This window comes from Chenopodium album, chromosome 24 (genome assembly GCF_948465745.1).
Source record: "Chenopodium album chromosome 24, dcCheAlbu1.1, whole genome shotgun sequence".
Taxonomy (NCBI): Eukaryota; Viridiplantae; Streptophyta; class Magnoliopsida; order Caryophyllales; family Amaranthaceae; genus Chenopodium; species Chenopodium album.
In genome coordinates this window covers 780,634-803,016 of record NC_137857.1, presented here as the reverse complement: position 1 = coordinate 803,016, position 22,383 = coordinate 780,634, and the positions used below count along the sequence as shown (strand labels likewise).

At 35.5% G+C, this 22,383-nt stretch overlaps 2 protein-coding genes across 3 annotated transcripts; one reads left to right on the top strand and one right to left on the bottom strand.

The window, feature by feature from the left end:
• Nucleotides 1-436: 436 nt before the first annotated feature.
• On the top strand, nucleotides 437-6,923 carry LOC145611290 (uncharacterized). Of its 2 annotated transcripts, XM_081666603.1 has the most exons (14): nucleotides 437-678; nucleotides 769-857; nucleotides 959-1,046; nucleotides 1,628-1,727; nucleotides 1,816-1,889; nucleotides 2,070-2,141; nucleotides 2,252-2,329; nucleotides 2,655-2,779; nucleotides 3,275-3,347; nucleotides 3,472-3,533; nucleotides 3,889-4,266; nucleotides 4,937-5,036; nucleotides 5,563-5,775; nucleotides 6,618-6,923. In XM_081666603.1, exons 2-13 carry the CDS (start codon nucleotides 775-777, stop codon nucleotides 5,758-5,760), a joined length of 1,431 nt encoding a protein of 476 aa, XP_081522729.1. In that variant the 5' UTR covers nucleotides 437-678; nucleotides 769-774; the 3' UTR covers nucleotides 5,761-5,775; nucleotides 6,618-6,923. The 2 variants fall into 2 exon arrangements, with proteins under 2 accessions (XP_081522729.1, XP_081522730.1); XM_081666604.1 differs by lacking the exons at nucleotides 5,563-5,775; nucleotides 6,618-6,923 and adding an exon at nucleotides 4,708-4,770.
• A 57-nt stretch (nucleotides 6,924-6,980) lies between these two features.
• Nucleotides 6,981-20,460, bottom strand: LOC145611447 (putative plastidic glucose transporter 1). Its single transcript, XM_081666777.1, has 12 exons — nucleotides 20,120-20,460; nucleotides 19,431-19,560; nucleotides 18,831-19,031; nucleotides 16,457-16,556; nucleotides 15,879-15,991; nucleotides 10,908-11,001; nucleotides 10,676-10,832; nucleotides 9,869-10,015; nucleotides 9,534-9,607; nucleotides 9,181-9,266; nucleotides 7,879-7,993; nucleotides 6,981-7,695 (listed from the first exon to the last, which is right to left on the bottom strand). The coding sequence occupies exons 1-12, from the start codon at nucleotides 20,328-20,330 to the stop codon at nucleotides 7,513-7,515; spliced, it is 1,611 nt and encodes a 536-aa protein (XP_081522903.1). The 5' UTR covers nucleotides 20,331-20,460; the 3' UTR covers nucleotides 6,981-7,512.
• Nucleotides 20,461-22,383: the final 1,923 nt, after the last annotated feature.

Sequence of the window (22,383 nt, the reverse complement as noted above, 5' to 3'; positions counted from 1 at the left end):
GTATTTGATGTGCACAAAGATCAGAGTAATTATTTGTTTATTTGTCTAAATCTTTATAACAATCCTTTTGAAGTACTTAATATGAACTCCGTTTCAACCCTATTACACGTCCAATTTGGTATTTACAATGTTGGTAACTTTTATTTGTGTCACACGGCCTACATCAATCAACTATTAGTGTACCGCATCACATCGAAGCAGAAGTGTCAAAAATTAATTCGACCTGACTCAATCTGACACGACCCAATAATAACCCGATTCAAATTTCAATTACCAAGGATACAATGATTCAACATAAAACAAACCTAAACTAGACCCTATCAAATCCGACCCAAGTATCTGAATTGACACCTATATATATCGGGAATTTGTAATCCTATCCAAAATTCCAAACAGTAATTTTTAAAAGTATTGTTTGAAATTTCAATTATTTATTCATTCACCCCGACCCCAACTCCTTCGTCTCTACCTTTGCTTGTAAAAAGAAACTCCATTGCAATTGAACTTCTGAACCTCTTTCAAATTCTCTTCCTTAATTTCCCCCAATTTCAATCTTAATTCTTCATCAATCTTAATTCTTCAATCTCATATTTTAATCATCGTCTCATCAATTTTGGAATTTAATCACTTACCTCAATTGCTCCTCAAAATTCTTCCGGAATTTGAATTTCCAATAAGGTTTGACGAACTTAGTTGTAATTTGTTGATTTAGGGTTTGTAAAGATTATATATTTCATAATTGATGTTTGATTATGATAAATTTTGAAGGGTTATATGACGAATCGTAAATCCTGTTGCTGCGGAATTTGTGAAAGCTCAAATCTTGCTTCAATTTGTACTGTTTGTGTGAATTACAGGTAAAATTGAAGTCCAAATTTCTGTAATTTTGAGTTTTAAGCTTGAAAATTCTAGTCTCTAATATAATAATTTTGGTTGAATTGAATTGAATTGAGTTCAGATTGAATGAGTATTACACTTTGCTGAAATCGTTACGAAGTCGCCGTGATCAGCTGTACTCGAGGCTAACAGATAAGCTAGTTGCCAAGGTTGATTTCTTATCACATTGCAAAAATGCTGATAATTTTGATTAAAAATCTTTCTGTATCAATCTTTTCAATAATCGCAACTTTCTTGGGGTTGAAACTTGGATTCATAGTTCTTAAAAATAGGAGAGAGATAGAGACAGCCATTGGCCAATTAGAGTAAATATTTTGCATCTTCGTAAATAGGAAACCATTGCAATTATTAAAGAACGAAGGAAGCTTATACCGAGGATGTAGGATATTTGATCATATTCTCTCAAGTGCAGCATAATCAACTAAATGAAACAAAAAACCGGTTTGCATTAGGTAATGCCATGACATAATGGCGCGTAAATCACAGTTATGCAACTCCATATTGTTAGTCTGATCTCTGATGCTGCACCTTCAGTCTGGTTTGGACATCATTTGTACTGTTGTGCTTTCTAGATATAGCTGCAGTACTGTTTTGAATGATCGAGAGTCGTGTTTTGTGATTCATGCTTTTTTTAGCATCATATTACTGGTATTGTGGAACCGTGTACGTTTGAGTGCTGAGAAGAAAATAGTGAAAGAGAAACTTATATGTTTTGGTTGTTGTCCGATAGGGAAAGTCTGATGAGCAGATTAATTGGAAGATAGCTCAGAATGAGAAGATTGCTGGGCTGAAAGAGAAGCTACGTAAATCGAGAGAACAACTTCTGCATGGTTTGGAGATTTGCTCTTGTTCCATACTTCTTATTGTTTTGTTGGCTAACCATGGCATGAAAAAGTAACAGTGGTTTATAAATGGCAGGGAAGTCTAAATTGGAGAAGGTGTCTAGTGATCTTAAAGTGACATATGGGTTGCTTGATTTTTCTAAAAATATGGTACTCACTCTGCCCTCAACCCCCCCCCCCCCCCCCCCAAAAAAAAAAAAAAAAAAAAAAACTCTCCTTCTCTTCCTTTCAAATTGTTCCTGTATGTCATGGTTTAAGGTTTAATATGTGTGTTTCAAAACCTTTCAGATGTATTTTTATTTAAACATTCTTATTTTTTTGTGAGTTTAGTTAGAAAAACACCGTGTTGAACAGCTGGAGAAGTCTTATCCTAATTGGATATGTACTCAGAGTTTGGGGCATGTAAGTGTTTTGTTATCTGTGCCCTTAACTGGGATTCTTTTGTATTTTGCGGTAGATATTATAGGTCAGCTAATAGGTTTTTTGATATGGCTCTCTCTTATGAACTGCAGATGGCAATAACTTCAGAGCGTTTACATAGACAATCAGTTATTATAAAACAAATCTGCAAATTGTTCCCACAACGTCTGGTAGGTTCCATAAACCCAATTATTTTCTTCAGTTTTGGCATTTTTAATATTTTCAAGTTGGATACTTTTAACTGAGTCCAGGGACATAATTGTTAAAGCTCTTTGCATTTCTTTCACATTTTCAGTCTTGCTTATTATTGAACATATATGCCTATATGTTGCTAGAATTTTTAGTTTCCTAATTTCTTTTTTCCCCGTATTTGTAATGTCCGAGCTATTCTGTTTCTACTGAAAACTGAAATTTTGGTTTGCTTCTTATGAATGTTGCTTTAAACAGTTTAGTGCACTATAATCTGTGCTCTGAACTCCCTTCTGATTTTCTCAGGTAAAGGTGGAAAATGAGAAGAAGGATGGCTTTAATGGCCAATATGATGTAATTTGCAATGCTCGATTGCCACGGGGTTTGAATCCTCATTCTGTTCCATCGGAGGAGCTAGCAGCATCTATGGGGTATACACATTTTTTTTTTTTGTGGGGGTGGGAGGGCTAATGTTTACTCTTATGTTTCTTTGCTGGTTAGAAATGCCATCATCATTAATCACTATGTCTTGTGCCGTTGCACGTATCACTTTATGATTTTACTAGCTAAAACTGGAAAAATGACCATGAATATAAGATAACTTTTTCTGAATTTCGTTTTTTCATTGGATGTGATTAGGTGAAGTTTTGAAAGCAGCTTAATTGATAACATTATCTGTAAATGGTTGAGAAATAATAATTTTATGTCTCCTGTAGCAAGATATTATCATATTAAGTGAACATGTGAGCAATAACAGTAAAGTGGTAAGTGTAATGTTTCAATGAGAGCACAAATGAGGGCTTTTTTTTTTATTTATTTATTTTTTTGAAAGTATGGTGTTCCTGCTTTGTCAAACGGAGTTGCTGTTTTATGCAGTGAAATTTTTTCAGTTCTTATTTATGAATACTAATCAATAAACAAAACAGGTATATGGTGCAACTGCTGAATCTTGTTAATCATGTCCTGTGTCTGCCTGCACTTCACAACTCTGGTTTTGCTGTAAGTTCTCATGCATATGCTCGATAGTGTTGGGAATCTATTATCTGTATTTCACATATAAGTTTGATTCTTCTGTTGTTATCAATTTTGCTGCTAATTTCAACATGCCTAATTCTCTCTTCAGGGTTCTTGCTCTCGAATATGGCAACGGGATTCTTACTGGGATGCTCGTCCATCCTCTCGAAGGTATTAATTTAATATCTAGCTGTGAATCTATTATTAGTTTATAACTCCCTCTATTCCTTCTTGTTTACCCGATTTTCCTTTATTGGGATGACCCAAAGTATGTGAACCATTCTTTATGTGACCACCAAGTTTTTTCTTTCTATTTTTTTCTTTTATGTTGAAGCTGACACCCACTCTCCAACATTTTATCTCTACTTTACCACTCATGCAAAAGCATTCCAAACCCCAAATGACAAAAAGGGATAGTTGGTGTTATTCTTTAGCTGGTATGCTTGAGGATTTACATCTTGATTGTTGTTGCCTTTATTTCTCTAAATCATCTCAACTGTGATATTTTTTTGTCTGTTATCTGCAGCAATGAGTATCCTCTTTTCATTCCCAGACAGAATTGTTGCACTACTGGTGGAGAAAACTCGTGGTCTGAGAGATCAAGCCATTTTGAAGTGGCATCAGTAGAATCTGAGAGGAAACCCAAATTGGATCCTTCTGGAAGTATAAGTTTCAATTATTCTTGTGCGTCACCTCATTCAATGGAGACCCACAATGATTTGCAGAAAGGGATTGCTCTTCTTAAGAAAAGTGTGGCTTGTGTGACAGCATACTGTTATAACTCTCTGTGCCTGGATGTTCCTACTGATGCTTCTACTTTTGAAGCATTTGCAAACTTGCTTGCAACTCTTTCTTCGTCCAAGGAAGTCCGTTCTGTTTTCTCCCTCAAAATGGCATGTTCAAGGTTATCTAGCAATACTTACATCCTAACCCTTAAACTTATTGCATAAGTGTTTTTAATGTATGCTGCAATAGACTATAATATGCATCATTTCTAGAAATAGCCAATTTTGATGCATTTTCAGTGTGTGAAGGGAGCAATGAGATTATTGACCTATTTACCTCAACCATTAATATTACAGATATACAATGTGTGCTGTGATACTGCAGTACACTTGTTGGAAATTATAGTGTTTATATTTTTTTTGGTTGTCCTAGTCCTGTCATGTCTTTTTTTTTTTTATTGGTCTTTTCTGCATGCATAGGGCTGCATGACATCCTCCTCTCCCTGTATCCCTGTTCAGAAAAAGTTGTGAGGATTTCTTTTTTAAGTTCTACTGCACCCCCACCCTACAAAATGAAAAAGAAAAAAACTTTTGAATTATATAAGATATTTCTGATCTAGATTGAAGAGCGTCGGGTTCACACAAGTGGGAGAACACAGTTGCCATACATGAAGGCTTATTAAGTAATCAAATCTTTCCTGGGTTTGTTTTACCAATTTTGAATTTCTAATTCCTATTAGTTTCTTTGCTTTTCCTTATTGTCTTTTCAGTTTTATCATATGCAAATAAAATTAAGTATAACAAACTTAATTATTTCTTACCATCCTCTCCCATTCTCTCTTTTTCTAGATCCTGTAAGCAAGTTCAGCAGTTGAACAAATCTGTGTGGAATGTGAATTCAATGATGTCAAGCACAATGCTGGAAAGTGCTCATGCACAACCTGCAATGGTATATCTTTCAGCTACAACTCTGCTGTATTTCTTTTTGGACTACTAAGCATGGCAAAGCCCCCTCCCTCCCCAACCACCCCTCCCCCAAAAAAGTATGTGTGAGATGATATGTATCTTGGTCTTGGTTTTGTATTATATTGGCGTATTCCCATTTGAACATTTTGAATTACAATTGAGTGTAAGTGCTACATGCAAAGAATGCATCCGGATGCTGTATAGGGAAAGGCTGCCTTAAAATTTCATGTTGCACAGAGAAGATATGGGCCTGCCAACCAATCCCCTCTCTCTCTCCCCTCTCTCCAGATTCATTAGCCTGAATGTGTCTTTGAAATCAGCAGTGTTTTGCACTATCGCATATGTTTGATTTGTCGTTTATTTTATTTACGTCAAATATGGGCTTCTTTTTTCTGTTGATTTTATTTTTCCTCCTGAATGATTGTTGTTTTTCTGCTTAATTATATGGTAGTATATCTATGTTTGTAGACTTTATGTATTGTTTTACTCAATTTACTTTTCTCATGCAGAGAAATATGTGGGATAAAAACCTTCCAAATTCTGCGCCTAGTTTTCTATATGCCAATGAAAGTACTGATTTTAGTAAGAATGAGAGCCTTGATGGATGGGACCTAGTGGAGTATCCAAAATTTCCTCCGCCGCCATCTGAAACTGAAGATATTGAGCACTGGACTCGAGCCATGTTCACTGATGCCACAAAAAAGTAATTGAAGCCAAATCATGTAAGTTTTCTTTAACAAAAACTCAGATTGATCAATGCCTATCATTCTAAATACTCTGTACTCTTCAAATCCCTGAAGAGCTTTAGTAACTATGACAAATTATCTTTAGCTTTCGTTTTATTGAGATAAAAATCTGGTGTATTAATGTTTTCTTTGTGATCTTCATTTATCTGGACACTATTATACTACGAAACTGCCAAGTAGTTTCCCAGAGACAATTTTATTGGATTTAGATGAAGTGAATAGTGGCTAGGGTAGCTCAACTTAATTTTAATCTCTTGCCTATTTTTTTTCCCTAGAGTTAGATCTTGTATGCAGTATGCACGGTATATATTTTTAAACAACTTGTACTCTTTAGCCTTGAACTTGTGATATTCATGTCAAGTACTAATTTGCAACTTTTTTTCGTCATGAGAGGCATATATGAACACTTTTTTTCGGGGTTGCTTTAGGCTGTGACCCAGACACCCAGTCAGGTGATATAATAAATTATTCTGCACATTGTTAACTTTTGGGATAAAAATCTGTTGATTTAGGGCTGATCAGAATGATGCTTGATTAACGGGGTAGCAAAATTATGCTGTTCTTGAATAAGATTGAGGTTTCTTGGCTGTTTAAGTGCCATATTTTCCTGTTTGTCGACCTACATTCCAAGCAGCAGATATGTTGGTATTGCTGACTTGCTGTTTCATAGTAGGTTAATGCTTTGGAATGTCTGTCTTTTTAAGTAAGTGCGCTCTGGGTGTGGAATACTAATACACTATTGAGGATATCTCTTTTGCTGTAATTTGTTTTCCCTGAATGAATTCTAAACGAAATATTATCCTTTGTTTCTACTGCAGGTACATAATGGCATAAAGGTTAGGTTTGAGTTATGGCAATTGAAGAAATTTGAGCTCGAACTGTTGAACTGTAAATACGTAATCTCTAGCTTATCTGACCCATGTAAATGCAGAAGTGTTTTAGTTGATATAGTAACTATAGGGATGAGGTAGACCATGATATTAGACTAACAGTGTAATTAATTTATCACATTTATTTTGAGTTTATGACTGATTAATATGGGAAAAAGAAAATATGTATGGTTTTTGGTTGTATATATAGAAGTGCAAGTTACACAAATACTCTGATAATCACAATCTATTTTAGTCGACACATTTATGTAATTGTATCCAAAGTGCCAGCATTCAAATCTTTCTAAGAAATTCAGGGTAGATCACCCACAACAAAATCCAAGGCAAATCAATTCGCCTGCTCATGTCTTAGCTTAGCTCGCTTTAATTAACACCATGGCTAGATTGAGACTCCTTGATCTATGTTACAATCATAAAATTGGTTTCACAGAACAGCTACATAGTGTCAAATATAATTATCTAATACTATGCACTTATGCAGCTTAAGTAAAAACACTTACATTATTTTTGGAATATAGAATCAAACACAAAATACATATATTTACATAAGATATACAGAATGATTTTCCTTTCTTTTAATCTATAACCAAACTTGTTGCTGAAATTGCTTTAGAACAGAAGTTACTATGACATGCAGAGAAACAAATAGACATCCAAAATGTTGATAGTGGAACCAGAATCTCCTTGCTAAACATGGCGACTCATCTCCACCCTCTTTGGCAAGGCTAGTTGGTGATGATGCATTTCAAGCAATCTGATGAAAAATTTGCAGAACACAAACAAGTTCTTAACATGCATACATCGGCAATCAGTTGTCATGTCCTTAGAGTTTAGACCGAAGTGACATCTCAATCTCCTCAAGTGACCGGCCTTTAGTTTCTATTATGAAGGAATAACAAAACATTGCGGATAGCAAGGACACTCCACCAAAACTCGTGTAGATCGGAGTGACACCAAAGATCCTTTGTAATTCAAGAAAAAATAGACCCACCAAGAAGTTGCAAACCTGAGAAACACCAAATGCGCAGATACAATTATTTTGGCACAATAAACTGATTTTACTTCTCGTCGGTGCCACACTGCCATTATATGGGGATTTCCCTAGACCATGCCCTATCATGTTTAGCATAGTTGCCACACCATTCATTTATATATTCCGTTTCCTAGATAAAAATAAATTCAGACATACCCAGTGGACAGAGAAACTGAAACTCATAATTTTTCCTCGCATCCTACTGCTGCTGAGCTCTGGAATAATAATGGCAGTCACTGGACCAGCTCCAATCGCAAAGGAATACATGTACCTAAAATAGAGAAGAGCAAATTCTGTAAATTTTCTTATGATTTATGAAGGTATGTAAAATGAAATTTTAGGAGGTGGGGGACATTGGATTACCAACAATATATGATAAAAACTAACAAATCACGCTAAAATTGCTCAATGGGGAAACTGACAAACAGCTAGAAGCTCCATATAGAATAAGTAACATACAACAAGCTTCATTGATTCCAGGTCCCAAGGTTAATAAATTAGCACCAAAGCTCGCCACCTATCCAAGAGACAGTCTCATTCAGAAAATAATTGGGGTCTCTCAATCACTAGCTGATACACCTTTCTCTCATACTTGAGGATTTAAAAGACTGAAGAAGATGTGTATGACATTCAAATGAATGCTCGTGATAAGTATAGCACTTTTAAGATAGAAGTTTATGAGACTCAAAGTCCATACTGAATTAAAAGGTATTCAACATCTCAGAGTCCCTAGCCAAATTATATACCCACTAAGCCTACAAGCTTGCAAACAAAAAGCAACTGCTCTTTTGCTTCCTCTAGTAACAAAGTCTAGTTTAGGGTTGAGGACACATAACATAAAGATGCAGAAAAGGAGTCATAATATCAGTTAAACACTAAGGTGCACTGATAAAAAAAAAATGCTCAAATGCATCCCATAAACCCTACAATTTGTTTGGTGTCAGGTCAGATATTTAGGAATGGTAATAAATATACAAGCATTTTTTACATGGGATGCCATACATGAATTTCTAGTGCATCTCAATCAAGTAACATCAACCACACCAATGAGTCAGTCTAACCCAGATGCCCAATTCAAGCTGGGCCATGTACTATCATACGGCAGGACCAGCCTAGCCCAGCGTTCAAAGCAAACATTTCAGATTACAGTACAATTTTCGGGGCACACAGTTGCCCCATCCCAGTTCACTTATCTATTTTCAAGATTATATACAACAAAAATGGGATAAACTTGGTCTTTCCAGAAACCAGTGACTGAATAGACTTAAGTATTCGCATGGGATACAATACAATATACATACACATTACCCTCCCTTTAATTATTACCTTGTACCATACAGGTCGTGAAAGGTTCAAGGCCTTCAAGCACATTTAAAAGGATTATAGGCTTGGAACAGCTCAGCAGACACCATCAATCCTCAGCAAAAGAAAGTAAATTTGAGTTAACAAAAAGCATACCCTAATGTACCCAGGATTGATAAGTTGTGACTGACATCTTCATCTGGGACGCTGATGGCATATGCTGCAAGAAACATCGACACAGCCTGCAAAATTTAGTAAGGTTACATGATCTAGAAACTCATAAAGGTATGACAAGCTGATAAAATAATTACATTATCCTTTCCACATTCCAATTACCCCCCCCCCCCCCACCCTCTCTCTCCCCCAAATGTAGTAAAAAGTTTCGTAGAGAGAAGTTTTGTGCTTCCTCCATATTTCTCTACAAAATCCTCCTTGATCCTGCAAAGTCTGACATAGCAGTGTAATTCACTCTCTGCCTGTAGGCACCCATTACCATTTAAAAAACTCACCATTCCCAAATAACTTCCAACAAGAAGTCTTCTCCTTCCTTGCTTATCAATCAAGTACAATGCAGAAAGAGCCCCTAAAGTTCACATAAAGAGTGCCTCTCAGTGATGAAGTTATAGAAATCAATTGATATAGGTAAATTGATTGATAAATATCCTATAATTAAAAACTCTACTGTGCATAGAATACAAGGATAACCAAACCCTTGTCAGCCTAAAATTTGACCTTGGTAAGTGACAAGGAATTAGAGATGAGCAAGTTGAGAAAATTAAATACTTTATACTATATAACTGGAAATACATTGAAGTAAAGAAGCGTATATAATGTGTTACCGCACCTGCAAAGTTGGTGAGCCCGACATACAGGCTTGCTAAAGCAGCACTTGTAATCCCAACATCTTGAAATGTCAAAGATGAAAAATAAAGGACACCATTTATCCCTGCAAATTGTTGCAGCAGAAACAGAGAACCTCCTACAAGTGCCACTGCAGCAATTAAAAATAGTGCATCAGACTTTTGCAAATAATTATCATCATGTCCTCGTCCAAACCAAGAGAAAAGAAGTTGAGAGCATAGAGTGCGGGAACAATTATTAACTTCCCATTCATATATAATGCTAATAACTAAATTCTACTGAGTAGATACATCAATAATTTTTTGTAAAGGCTACTTTGATTTTTGATTGCATGTTAAAGCAAGGACCTCCTACCCCACCCTGAGCCCCAGAGTTAATCAATGAAGTAATAAACACAAAAATCTAAAGCTGGTATAGCGTATGGTTTCATCCCCACAACTCCCTCTCATGAGAATACTTAGGTTCAAAGATCCCGGTGCTTTATTACCCATTGTTGAAGGGCTCATAGGAGTGTAGGACTCAAACTCATAGATCATTTGTTCTTATTGTGTTGAACGATATGAAAGAGCCAGCAAAGCAAAAGAAGCTTAAGCTAATGGTTACATCTCTTCTTATGATTATAAGTGTTAATAGGTAAAAGTTTTATTACAGGCCTTGGTATAGTGATATTGTATGATATGCCACTTTGTAAGAGATTGAAAGTAGCTAAGCTACTTCACACAAATATTAAAAATACAAGAGCATCTAACTTTAGCAGAAGCCCAAACATGCAGATTAATACTAATCCAACCTTTATAGTTTGGCTCCTTGAAGAGTTCCAACCAGTTCGAGTTGGTATCTCCCTCAGTTCCATTAAATACCAACTGAAACTCTTCTATAGCACTATCAACTTCTGAAGGGCCCAAAAGGTTACAAAGAATAGATTTAGCATCGTCAAGCCTCCCTGTCTGCATACACGTTGCAGTCACAGGATCAAAATATACAAGACACCCAAGCAAAAACACTATGTGTAAAAGACATACTTTACATAGCCATCGAGGGCTGTCCACTGCAAACTGCATACCAATCATAAGAAGAAACCCAGGGATGCTCGCAATGTATAGCAATGTCCTCCACCTAGAAACAAATTGTAGGGTTAATGGAATAAAGATTCAGACATCAGAGGGCTGGCACGTAACTCAAGTATGTGAAACCATTTTCAAATTAGCATAAGATAGAATATGTTTTACCTCATGCCAGGTTGATTTATAGTAAAATTTATCAAGAAAAAGCTATAGGCAATTAAGTTGCAAGTTTGCAACAGCTCATCCTACCTCATTGCCAGTGCAGCATAACTATCAAGCTACTTAAACTAAAGACCACTACTTTTTCTTTCTAAGGCAAAAAGGCTAAGAAATATTGAAATTTACTACTAACACCCATTATGTCTACTACTAGTAGTCTACTACTGCTATCTTAGTAAATACTTCGTATATTATAGTTCCAAGTCCTCCAAACAATATTCCCACTGTTAGGTGGTAGTTGTGGGGGGGAGTGGGGTGGTGTCAAGAGACGCTCTTGATAAAAGAAAAAAAAAATTAAAAACTTTTAAAAAAAATTCAAAAAATTATGTCATTATTTTTAGGACCTAAAATAAATTTATCTCTGTGATTTACGTCAAAATTTAATACCTTAACATTAGTGGACAGAGTAGATTAGTAGAATAATTATGCTCCCACCATTTTTCACTATAAGTCATCTAAGTAGTAATATATTTAAAAGTATTAGTGAAACAATGAATTATTTGATGTGGTATTCCAACTACAGTGGAATAAGAAGACAGGTATCTTCATCAAGTCACAATATTTTTCAATTGAAGGGTTCCTACCTCCTATGTGTAATAAATTTTTAAAAAAACAGAGCAAATATTGTATTCGTGTAATGTTACACAATACTGGAACTAAGATGATAATGGTACAATTTAAAAAAAAGGAACAAAATCATATATTTGAGCCTTAATCCCCATGATGGAGTTGATCACATGAACCAAGATTTTTTTTTTTTTTTTTGGTGTCTTCAACCAAGATTCTCTCCCTCCATGCCCCCTCTATCAAGTGCAAGGAGAGCATTTTTATAATTAACATAATAAAGTCATATTATCATGCATGATGCCCTCATAGGAGTCGTAGCTAAAGCAAGACTCTAAACCTGGTGGGATTCTAAAAAGAAATTGTTCATTTTTTTATTTTTATTTTTATTTTTTTTTGGTGAAATAAGAACTTCCCATCAAAAATTGATTATAGCCTTACAGTTTTCAAAAATGAGCTGAATGTGTTGGATGAAATTGATCACATGATCCAAGAGTCATCCAACAAATTTAGTTCATTTGAAAAAATGTCAAAAATTGATCCGAAATCGTGTATTATATCCTTTAATTTTGAACAATTTTCCACTTATTTTCACCCGAAAATAAAAATTGCCGAGATGCTTACCATGGACCCTAATACACCTTGGGACTCTATTCGGGTAGGTGCAACCATCAAACATGCCTTCAAACGGCATATAATGGTCAATTTACCCATTCGAAACTTGCACCGATTTCGTGAACTCAAGCCTCCACGGACATTTATAACAACATATAATGGTCATATATAGTTCCAAACGGCATTATATGACCCTAAGATGTATCCCCTAGGGTCTCAAGACTTTTCGTCAACGGGCCCCGTAACCTCTAAAGTTCCTCAAAAAGCGTGGATAATAGCCTTTAATTTTGGAATTTTTTGACCTTTTTTCGCCCGAAAATAAAAATTGCCGAAATGTTTACCAGGGTCCCTAATACCCTCCGGGAGTCTAATTGAGTAGGTAGAACCATCTAATTTGCCTTAAAACGGTCAATTTACCCATTCGAAACTTCGACCGATTTCTTGAACTCAAGCCTACAACGGACATTTTTTACAACATATAATGGTCATATATGTTTCCAAACGTCATTATATGACCCTAAAGTGTATCTCTTAGGGTTTCAAGACTTTTCGCCACCGGGCCCCGAAACATCAAAAAATCCTCCAAAATTATGGATAAATAGCCTTCAATTTTGGAATTTTTAAATCTTTTTTCGCCGGAAATAAAAATTGTCGAGATGTTTACTATGGTCCCTAATACCCTCCGGGGGTCCTATTGGGTGGCTGGAACCATCCAATTTGCCTTAAAACGGTAAATTTACCCATTTGAGACTTGGACCGATTTCGTGAACTCAAGCTTACAACGGACATTATTTACAACATATAATGGTCATATATGGTTCCAAACGTCATTATATGACCCTAAGATGTATCCCCTAGGGTCTCAAGATTTTTCGCCACCAGGTCACGTAACATCAAAAAATCCTAAAAAATCATGGATTATAGCCTTCAATTTTGGAATTTTTTGACCTTTTTTCGCCCGAAAATAAAAACTGCCGAGATGTTTACCATGGTCCCTAATACCCTCCGGGAGTTTAATTGGGTGGGTGGAACCATCTAATTTGCCTTAAAACGGTCAATTTACCCATTCGAAACTTCGACCGATTTCGTTAACTCAAGCCTACAACGGACATTTTTTACAACATATAATGGTCATGTATGTTTCCAAACATCATTATATAACCCTAAAGTGCATCTCTTAGGGTTTCAATACTTTTCGCCACCGGGCCCCGTAATATCAAAAAATCCTCCAAAATCATGGATAATAGCCTTCAATTTTGGAATTTTTAAATCTTTTTTCGCCGAAAATAAGAATTGCCGAGATGGTTACTATGGTCCCTAATACCCTCCGGGAGTCCTATTGGGTGGCTGGAACCATCCAATTTGCCTTAAAACGATAAATTTACCCATTCGAGACTTGTACCGATTTCGTGAACTCAAGCCTACAACGGACATTTTTTACAATATATAATGGTCATATATGGTTCCAAACGTCATTATATGACCCTAAAATGTATCCCCTAGGGTCTCAAGATTTTTCGCCACCGGGTCACGTAACATCAAAAAATCCTCAAAAATCATGGATCATAGCCTTCAATTTTGGAATTTTTTGACCTTTTTTCGCTCGGAAATAAAAATTGCCGAGATGTTTACCATGGTCCCTAATACCCTCCGGGAGTCTAAATGGGTGGGTGGAACCATCTAATTTTCCTTAAAACGGTCAATTTACCCATTCGAAACTTCAACCGATTTTGTGAACTCAAGCCTACAACGGACATTTTTTACAACATAAAATGATCATATATGTTTCCAAACGTCATAATATGACCCTAAAGTGTATCTCTTAGGGTTTTAAGACTTTTCGCCACCGGGCCCCGTAACATCAAAAAATCCTCAAAAATCATGGATTATAGCCTTCAATTTTGGAATTTTTAAATCTTTTTTCGCCGAAATAAGAATTGCCGAGATGTTTACCATGGTCCCTAATACCCTCCGGGAGTCCAATTGGGTGGGTGGAACTATCCAATTTGCCTTAAAACGGTCAATTTACCCACTTGGATTGATTTCGTGAACTCAAGCCTACAACAGACATTTTTTACAACATATAATGGTCATATATGGTTCCAAACGTTATTATATGACCCTAAAATGTATCCCCTAGGGTCTCAAGACTATTCGCCACCGGGCCCCGTAACATCAAAAAATCCTCAAAAATCATGGATTATTGCCTTCAATTTTGGAAATTTTTGATCTTTTTTCGCCAGAAATAAAAATTGCCGAGATGTTTTCCATGGTCCCTAATACCCTCCGGGGGTCCAATAAGGTAGATGGAACCATCCAATTTGCCTTAAAACAGTCAATTTATCCATTTGAAACTTTGACCGATTTCGTGAACTCAAGCCTACAACGGACATTTTTTACAACATATAATAGTCATATATGGTTCCAAACGTCATTAAATGACCCTAAGATGTATCCCCTAGGGTCTCAAGACTTAGCGCCACCGGCCCCGTAACATCAAAAAATCCTCAAAAATCATGGATTATAGCCTTCAATTTTGGAATTTTTTAACCTTTTTTCGCCCGGAAATAAAAATTGCCGAGATGTTTACCATGGTCCCTAATACCCTCCGGGGGTCCAATTGGGTGGATGGAACCATCCAATTTGTCTTAAAACGGCCAATTTACTCGTTTTCATACACGCCTCTTATATTGGCTATATGCTTTCACGAAGCTTGTACGTAGCCGGACAATGGTCATATATGGGTCGAAACAATATTATATGACCCCGGGATGCATCCTGTAATGTTCCGTGAAATTTCGACACCGGGTCCCAACACCTCCTAAATCGCTTCGATTTCGTGTATTATAGCCTTCATATTTTGCTTCCGCATATCATCATTTCAACAGGCGAGATTATGCATCTAAGTACTTCCAATGGTTCCCAAAGGACTTTGGGAGTCTTTAATAGTGCCCGGAACCATCTAATTCATCCTTAATCATCATGTCTTAAGGCCCTTCCTTGTGAATCGTAAATAGTGCCAGGAACCGGTATGCCTTGTCCTTGGGTGCACATGTCTTGTGCACATGCCACATGGCCCCTTGTACGATCCAATATCCCAACACTTAGGCTTTGTGACTTGTCCTAATCCCGTACTTAGCATTTTTTAGCTTACGAGATGCATCGCTAACCTCGTTTTCCAAAATATAGGTGTTTTTAGGGGATAGGGTGGGGGGAGGGACGAATCGAAACGACATAGGGCTGAATCTCAGTGGATCATGGCAGCAAGGCCACTCTGCCACTTACAATACCCCGTCGTGTATTTAAGTCGTCTGCAAAAGATTTAACCCGCCGCTCGGTAGAAATTGTACTTCAATGCGGCTCTCACGGTGCATCCACCGTGCGAGCTTAGCCTACAACACGTAGACAATGGATACTGATTTATGAAATTGCTGCAACTGTAAGGGTGAGTATTATCTCAGTAATCTATCAAACCAAAACGCATTTCTTCAGTTTATAATGGATACTGATTTTTTTATTACAAGAACTTACCAATGTGGATCATTTTCTGCTGGAATCGCAATTAACAAAGAGGCTATGATCCCAAGACAAGTGCCTATCTGGCACAATGATCCCAAAGATCCCCTATATTTTGTCGGTGCAACCTACACAATAACAATAGTAAATTGATAAAGCACCAGTAAAGATAATTGTGGAGAACCCACTCTCTTGTCACACTTTAAGTATGGATTCTATGCTATAATTCTGTACATTTTATTTTATTATTGTAGCATTTGAATACTTAATTATCTACCTTATTCCACCCACATTGCCTGTAAAAGTGGTAATGCAACCACAACCGCATCCAAGAAGTAAAACCATGATAGATACTACTTGCATCCTTTTTTTTAACAACACACTTCATTAGTTCATTCTCACATAACTTACTTCAAAATATACAAGGCTAATCAACTATAAAGCACACTGTAAAGAAGAGGGGAAAAAAACAATTGGAAACATTATAAAAACGGGAATAATTCAACCAGAAAAAGAAAAAGGCCGTTATGATGAATGTAACATTTAAAAAAAAAAAAAAAAAAAAAAAAAGGATTGTTTTAATTCTGCAGTACCTCTGATATGTAAATTGGTACAAGAACTGTGTTCACCCCAATACCCAGGCCCACAAGAAATCTTCCCAAAAGTACTTGATTAACAGAGTGTGCTTGTGCACTGTCAAGATATGAAACAGACAGCACAATAAGTAAACAAGAAATCAAAACTGCTTCAAAAATTATTATAATCTACGCAGCTTATATACAAATCTAACAATTGAAACAAATAAATTTATACACAAATGAGATATCTTCTAAGATTGTCAAATATTCAAAGTTTGAAATTTTAAATAAAAAAAATTAGTAATTGCTGGGAAGGCATCAAATCAAGGGAGAGTGCAACAAAATGATATTAAAATATATGAGGAACACCAAAGGAGGGTTCAACCATGAACAAAAGAAAGTTAAAGCCAACAATATCATGCCTTCAAGGCTATTGTTTAGTATTCTACACACAAAAGTTCTTCTGTTGAGATAATTTTCACCAACTTGCAAAATAATTTTTTCTTCATAGCATCTTCCATTGAATCTTCTCTTTACTACTGCCCATGCAAGTAAAAAAATATTCTAGAAGGTACCTTTGTCTGCCAATTATCATTGGAGAAAATCAAAACTGATTCTATTTCTCTTCAAGAATTCAACGTTACAAACATTGATAGTAAAATGGAACCTCTCTTGTCAACCAGCCAAATCAAATCGCCATAACTTCTTATAAAAATGAGTACTTAATATTAATTTATTTAGCTAATACGAAGTCTTGAAAAAGAAACACATTTATGGTTCTGGAATCTGGATACCAGTCCATGCTATCACCTAATAAATAATAGCCTCTGTAAGTCAATAAGTGAGACAATTCCAGAATTATCTGAAATATAAACCTTTAAATGTTGACTTGGAAACCATAAGTCCAAACCTCATGCCAGAACAAAACCTTGATCCAATCCCTACCTTAGAAGGAACAAAAAGTTTAATAATGAGCAAAACACCTAAGATGGGTTTCCAAATGCCTACTTGAGAGGAATAACTAATGAGCAATACCTTCTCGCTCCAAACACCCCCTAACCTTCTCCTACAGCGCCTCTTATTTGTTTGCAAGCCTTCACAGCGACTCTGCCTTGGCTTGACTTCTTCATTCATGATAGACTTCCAAGACACATAATCTTGCTAAAGTGATATTCATATTCCCACTAACACAATTAAAGCACTATCACTATCAGGTTCCTAGTTGTCCATAAGAAGTCACATGTAATCTTCAAATCCCAACCTCATCCACTGAGATTAATACTCTTCTTGACAGTTAAACTTGAAGCCCAGCATATATGTAAGTTCAAACTAACAAATCCACAAAACCTCAAAACACTTTCCTCCAGAAACTATACCTGGCAAAGAAGAAATTGTGGGTTATTGCTTAAAAAACTTGAAAGCGAAGAACACAGAGTGATTTTAAAACAAGTACAGCTTCCAAAGAGAAGAATGAATAATTAATGGACGCAGTACAATGAAGAAAGGTAAACATTAAGAATTCAGTTGTCCTCTCGAGATAAGAAGGGAGAAGGTACAACATAATGATGATGTTAATCAATATAACCATTTAAAAATAATTCAACGCAAAGAATGCAACAGTGATAAGGAAGACATGGAAACTATGACAACAGTATCTTGAAGTCCCACCAAATGAAATAAAGAAAAAGGTATGAGACATTATTAGCATAAGATTCTAAAAGGCAGAATGAATCATGAATCAAGCAAATATTAGAGAAAAGAATTTTATCTTTTGCCAAAAGATGCAAGTAAGAAATTCCCAAATTAAGAATACGGCATAGAAAAGAAAATAGAAATGATCCAAGTCATCCACTTCATCCCTAAACTAAACCTTATGTCGAATTTGTGATTGCCCCTTCTTCAAACCCATAGATAACAAACCAGCCAACCACAAGACCATAAACCTTTTACCAAATCCCAACACTCATCATTATAATCACAATCAAATCATCTCAATGACCAATGAAGGGAGCAGCCCTCATTTATTCAAAAGTAAACCTTATAGGATCAAAAGAGCTATAAAGAGGAAGAACTACTTTTGCAATTGAAATAGTAATAATGACAAACAAAAGGAACCAAAGAGAGTAATAAATTTACCAGCTGCAGGAAAAAAAAAAAAAAGAAAAGAAAAACTAAAAAGAAAGAAAGAAAAAAAAACAAACAAAAAACCCCATTCAATTAGACATGTACTCGTAAGTCGTAAGCCATGCTTTGGTGACTTAAGGAACATAGTTGAATGATAGTCATATTGCAATAACAGTCATACTGCTACCACCATAACAAAGATTTGATGATAAATTTATATTAAAAAAAAAAAAATAATAACAAAACAAGTTTGTTCAGCAATTACCTCAAAATAGCACCAATAATCAATGGGATAGAGTCAATTTGAAGTGTGCGCCGACAGCCAAATTTGTCAACCAAAGAGCCTGAAATAAGACTCCCAATGAAGGCACCAACAATAAATATGCTCACTACAAGGCCCTCTAGTATAGAGTTCCCCTCAAAACCAAGTTCTCGTGCCACTGAAGCAATAGGGCCATTCATGACTCTGCAAAAAAAAAAAAAAAAAAAAAAAAAAGCATATACTGCTATCACTTCCTACTAAAGGCTCGTCATAAACTCATAACAAACAAAATCATGCCACACAAAAGATGAAGCATATATAACTCACGAAAAAAGCATCAGGATTTGGAAAATCAGCCATTCAAGAAAAAGGCATCTGATGAAAGAAATAAATTAAAATTCTTTTTCCTGTTTCTTCAAAACCTTAAATTATGATAAAGGAGACCATGTCCTTAGTAAAAACATTTTTTACTTGCCTTCTTAACTTAATAGTAAGCATATCTTACGGATTTTGTATAGGAGCAAAATATCAAAATATATATACTAAAACAAAACTTAGTCACTTGACATAAAAAAACAAAATACTTCCTCATCAAGAACTTACCCAATATGATATCCAAAGAGAAAATTAGCCATGGATGCTGCCAAAACATGGGGCAGTGCAGGCAACCATCCCAAATCAATCTCTTTTGCACGATCATCGTTCCCTTTCGATAACTCCTCCGATTTACGGTCTACATACATCTCAAACCAAATTTCACAATATCCATCAAAACATAAGCAATGAAATAATTCAACTGCTTTCATTTCTGGCACCAATTATGAGTTTAAGGGTTTATCTTTATTTCTACATAAATATTATAGATTTCATTTCAGACAATTTAACAGCCTAAATAAAAACAAATTACATAATTAGAATTAACACTGTTCATCAAGTCATCAACCAAATTAAAAACTAATCATTTTTCACAGATGGGTCTGAATTCAACCTTTTAATCATTCATCAAACAAAGTATTGAAAAACACAAGCATCTCTATAAGTTATACTCCATCTGTCTCACTTTAGTAACCCACATCTCTATTTTAGGATTTGATCATTAGTATCATAATAATATATTTGTCCTCAACAATTTCATGAATCACAACAAAAACTATGTACTAGTATATCAACCCAATACTTTAATTTTTATTCCGGACCAAATGTGGACTATTAAAGTGAGACGGACAAAGCGAATTATAACATAAAAAACCCATCAGATGAATTACAAATGGGTTAACCAAAACAACTCAAACCTGATATTTGGGTTGAATTAGAAGTACCCTTCTCCTGAAACTGCTGCTTTTCAGAAGCACAAACAGAAAACTCTTTCTGGGGTTTAAAGTGACGAAAACGCATAGAATTATGGAGAGAAAAATACATGAGTTTGGCGGAAATGGAGGTGGGTTTCGATGGTAAACAGCTAAAGGGAGGATGAAACGCTGCTACTGTAGCTATTGCCTCCATTCTAGCAACTCCTGCTACTGTAGTGCTATTTTTTTTCCAATTGTTTGATTGATTGTGTTACGAGTACTTGCTTAGCTCTATCATTAGAGAAAACAATTAAAAGGTGTTCATAGGGATGTGTGATCTTCCCGTATTGGGAAGCGGGAACGAGGTACGCATGTCGCATAGGCATTATTTCAACAATTTGTCACGAAGTGTGAGTAAATAATGTCTAATGTTATATATAGTCCTAAAACACAGGGAAAATTGTATAAAATTAGGAATTCATGACAAAAACACGCGTAAATCAGTGTAATTAGTAATTTGAAACAAAGATACAGAGTAGTATTTTTTTTAAAAAAACCAAACCGCCATTAAGGACTAGATCCGCCAAAGCTTGAAGACTTTGAGGGAAAGGACCCCAAACAAACAAATTCGTTACAACCTCTTGAATCCCACCTAGCAACGAGATGTGCAAAAGTATTACCAGCTCTTTTAGCATGTGAAATAGAAAACGAATTAAAAGCACTAGACAAAGACATAATATCTTCAATTAGCAAGCTAAATGTATCAAAGGCCAACTACTGAGTAGTAATTAATCAAGAAATAATAAGATTTGATCACAGAGTTATAGAGTAAACATACTAAACAATTTTTGGTGTTTGAACAATAAATGATTTTAAAAGTTTATTGGTGTTTTAATAAACTAATTTGTAAGTTGCACAAACAGACATTTTTTTTTTTTTAATTATGTGTTAGTCAAAATACTTTACGCAACTAACTTGTCAAATTAGTTATTAATCAACAACTAATTATCAAACATGACATAAATCCTAACACATTAAAAAAAATTAAAAAAAAAATAAAAATACTCCAATGATGCTCCTTTTATATTGCCCGGCCTATGGCTTATCATCAAGAATAAATCAATGTCTTTTTACATTATATAACTCTTCATTTCTCCATAAAAAATTTACAATGTATTAATTTCATACGATGCTTTCAAATTGTGAATTGTGTAGACCATGACATCACTATATTTCATGAATTTCAAAATATAGTCAAAACTCATTCTTGGTACTTTATGGATATCTTTATCGGTGTCTAATGGTTTCAAACCTCCTTATATGACCCCAGGAGTCATCCAATACATTAAGTTCATTTTTTGAAAAAATGTCATAAACTAACCTGAATTCGTGTATTATAGCCTTCAATTTTGGCCAATTTTCCACTTATTTTGACCCGGAAATAAAAATTGCCGAGATACTTACCATGGATCCTAATACACCCCGGGAGTCTATTTGGGTGGGTGCAACCATCCAAAATGCCTTTACGGTCAATTTACCCGTTCGCAACTTGCACCGATTTCATGAACTCAAGCCTACCACGAACATTTATGACAACATATAATGGTCATATATGGTTCCAAACGACATTATATGACCTACAGATGTATCCCCTAGGATTTCAACACTTTTCGCCACCGGGCCCCTTAACCTCCAAAATTCCTCAAAAAACATGGATAATAGCCTTCAATTTTGGAACTTTTTTGACCTTTTTTCGCCGAGAAATAAAAATTACCGAGATGTTTACCATGGTCCCTGATACCCTCCGGAAGCCCATTTGGGTGGATAAAACCATCCAATATACCTTTAAACAGTCAATTTACCCGATTACAACTTACACTGATTTCATAAAATCAAGCTACACCACGGACATTTATGACAACATATAATGGTCATATATGGTTCCAAACGCCATTATGTGACCCCCAGATGTATCTCCTAGCATCTCAAGTTTTTTCGATATCGGGTCCCGAAACCTCTAAAATTTCTCAAAAAACGTGGATAATAACCTTCAATTTTGACAATTTTTTACTCTTTTTTTGGGCTGGAAATAACAATTGCCAAGATGATTATCATGGCCTCTAATACCCTTCGAGAGTCCATTTGGGTGGGTGGAATAATCCAATTTGTTTTTAAGCATCCAATTTAACCCAGTTAAATTGTCATAAAATCTAGCTACACCACGGACATTTATGACAACAAATAATGTCATATATGGTTCCAAACAG

Bases quoted from the DNA above. Each gene is read 5' to 3' on its own strand.
- LOC145611290 (XM_081666603.1), top strand. From the start codon at position 775: ATGACGAATCGTAAATCCTGTTGCTGCGGAATTTGTGAAAGCTCAAAT. The intron at 858-958 runs GTAAAATTGAAG...AATTGAGTTCAG, and splicing joins ACTGTTTGTGTGAATTACAG to ATTGAATGAGTATTACACTT. The intron at 1,047-1,627 runs GTTGATTTCTTA...GTTGTCCGATAG, and splicing joins CAGATAAGCTAGTTGCCAAG to GGAAAGTCTGATGAGCAGAT.
- LOC145611447 (XM_081666777.1), bottom strand. From the start codon at position 20,330: ATGGAGGCAATAGCTACAGTAGCAGCGTTTCATCCTCCCTTTAGCTGT. The intron at 15,992-16,456 runs GTACTGCAGAAT...GTTATTGTGTAG, and splicing joins TACCAATTTACATATCAGAG to GTTGCACCGACAAAATATAG. The intron at 10,833-10,907 runs GTATGTCTTTTA...ACGTGTATGCAG, and splicing joins GCCCTCGATGGCTATGTAAA to ACAGGGAGGCTTGACGATGC.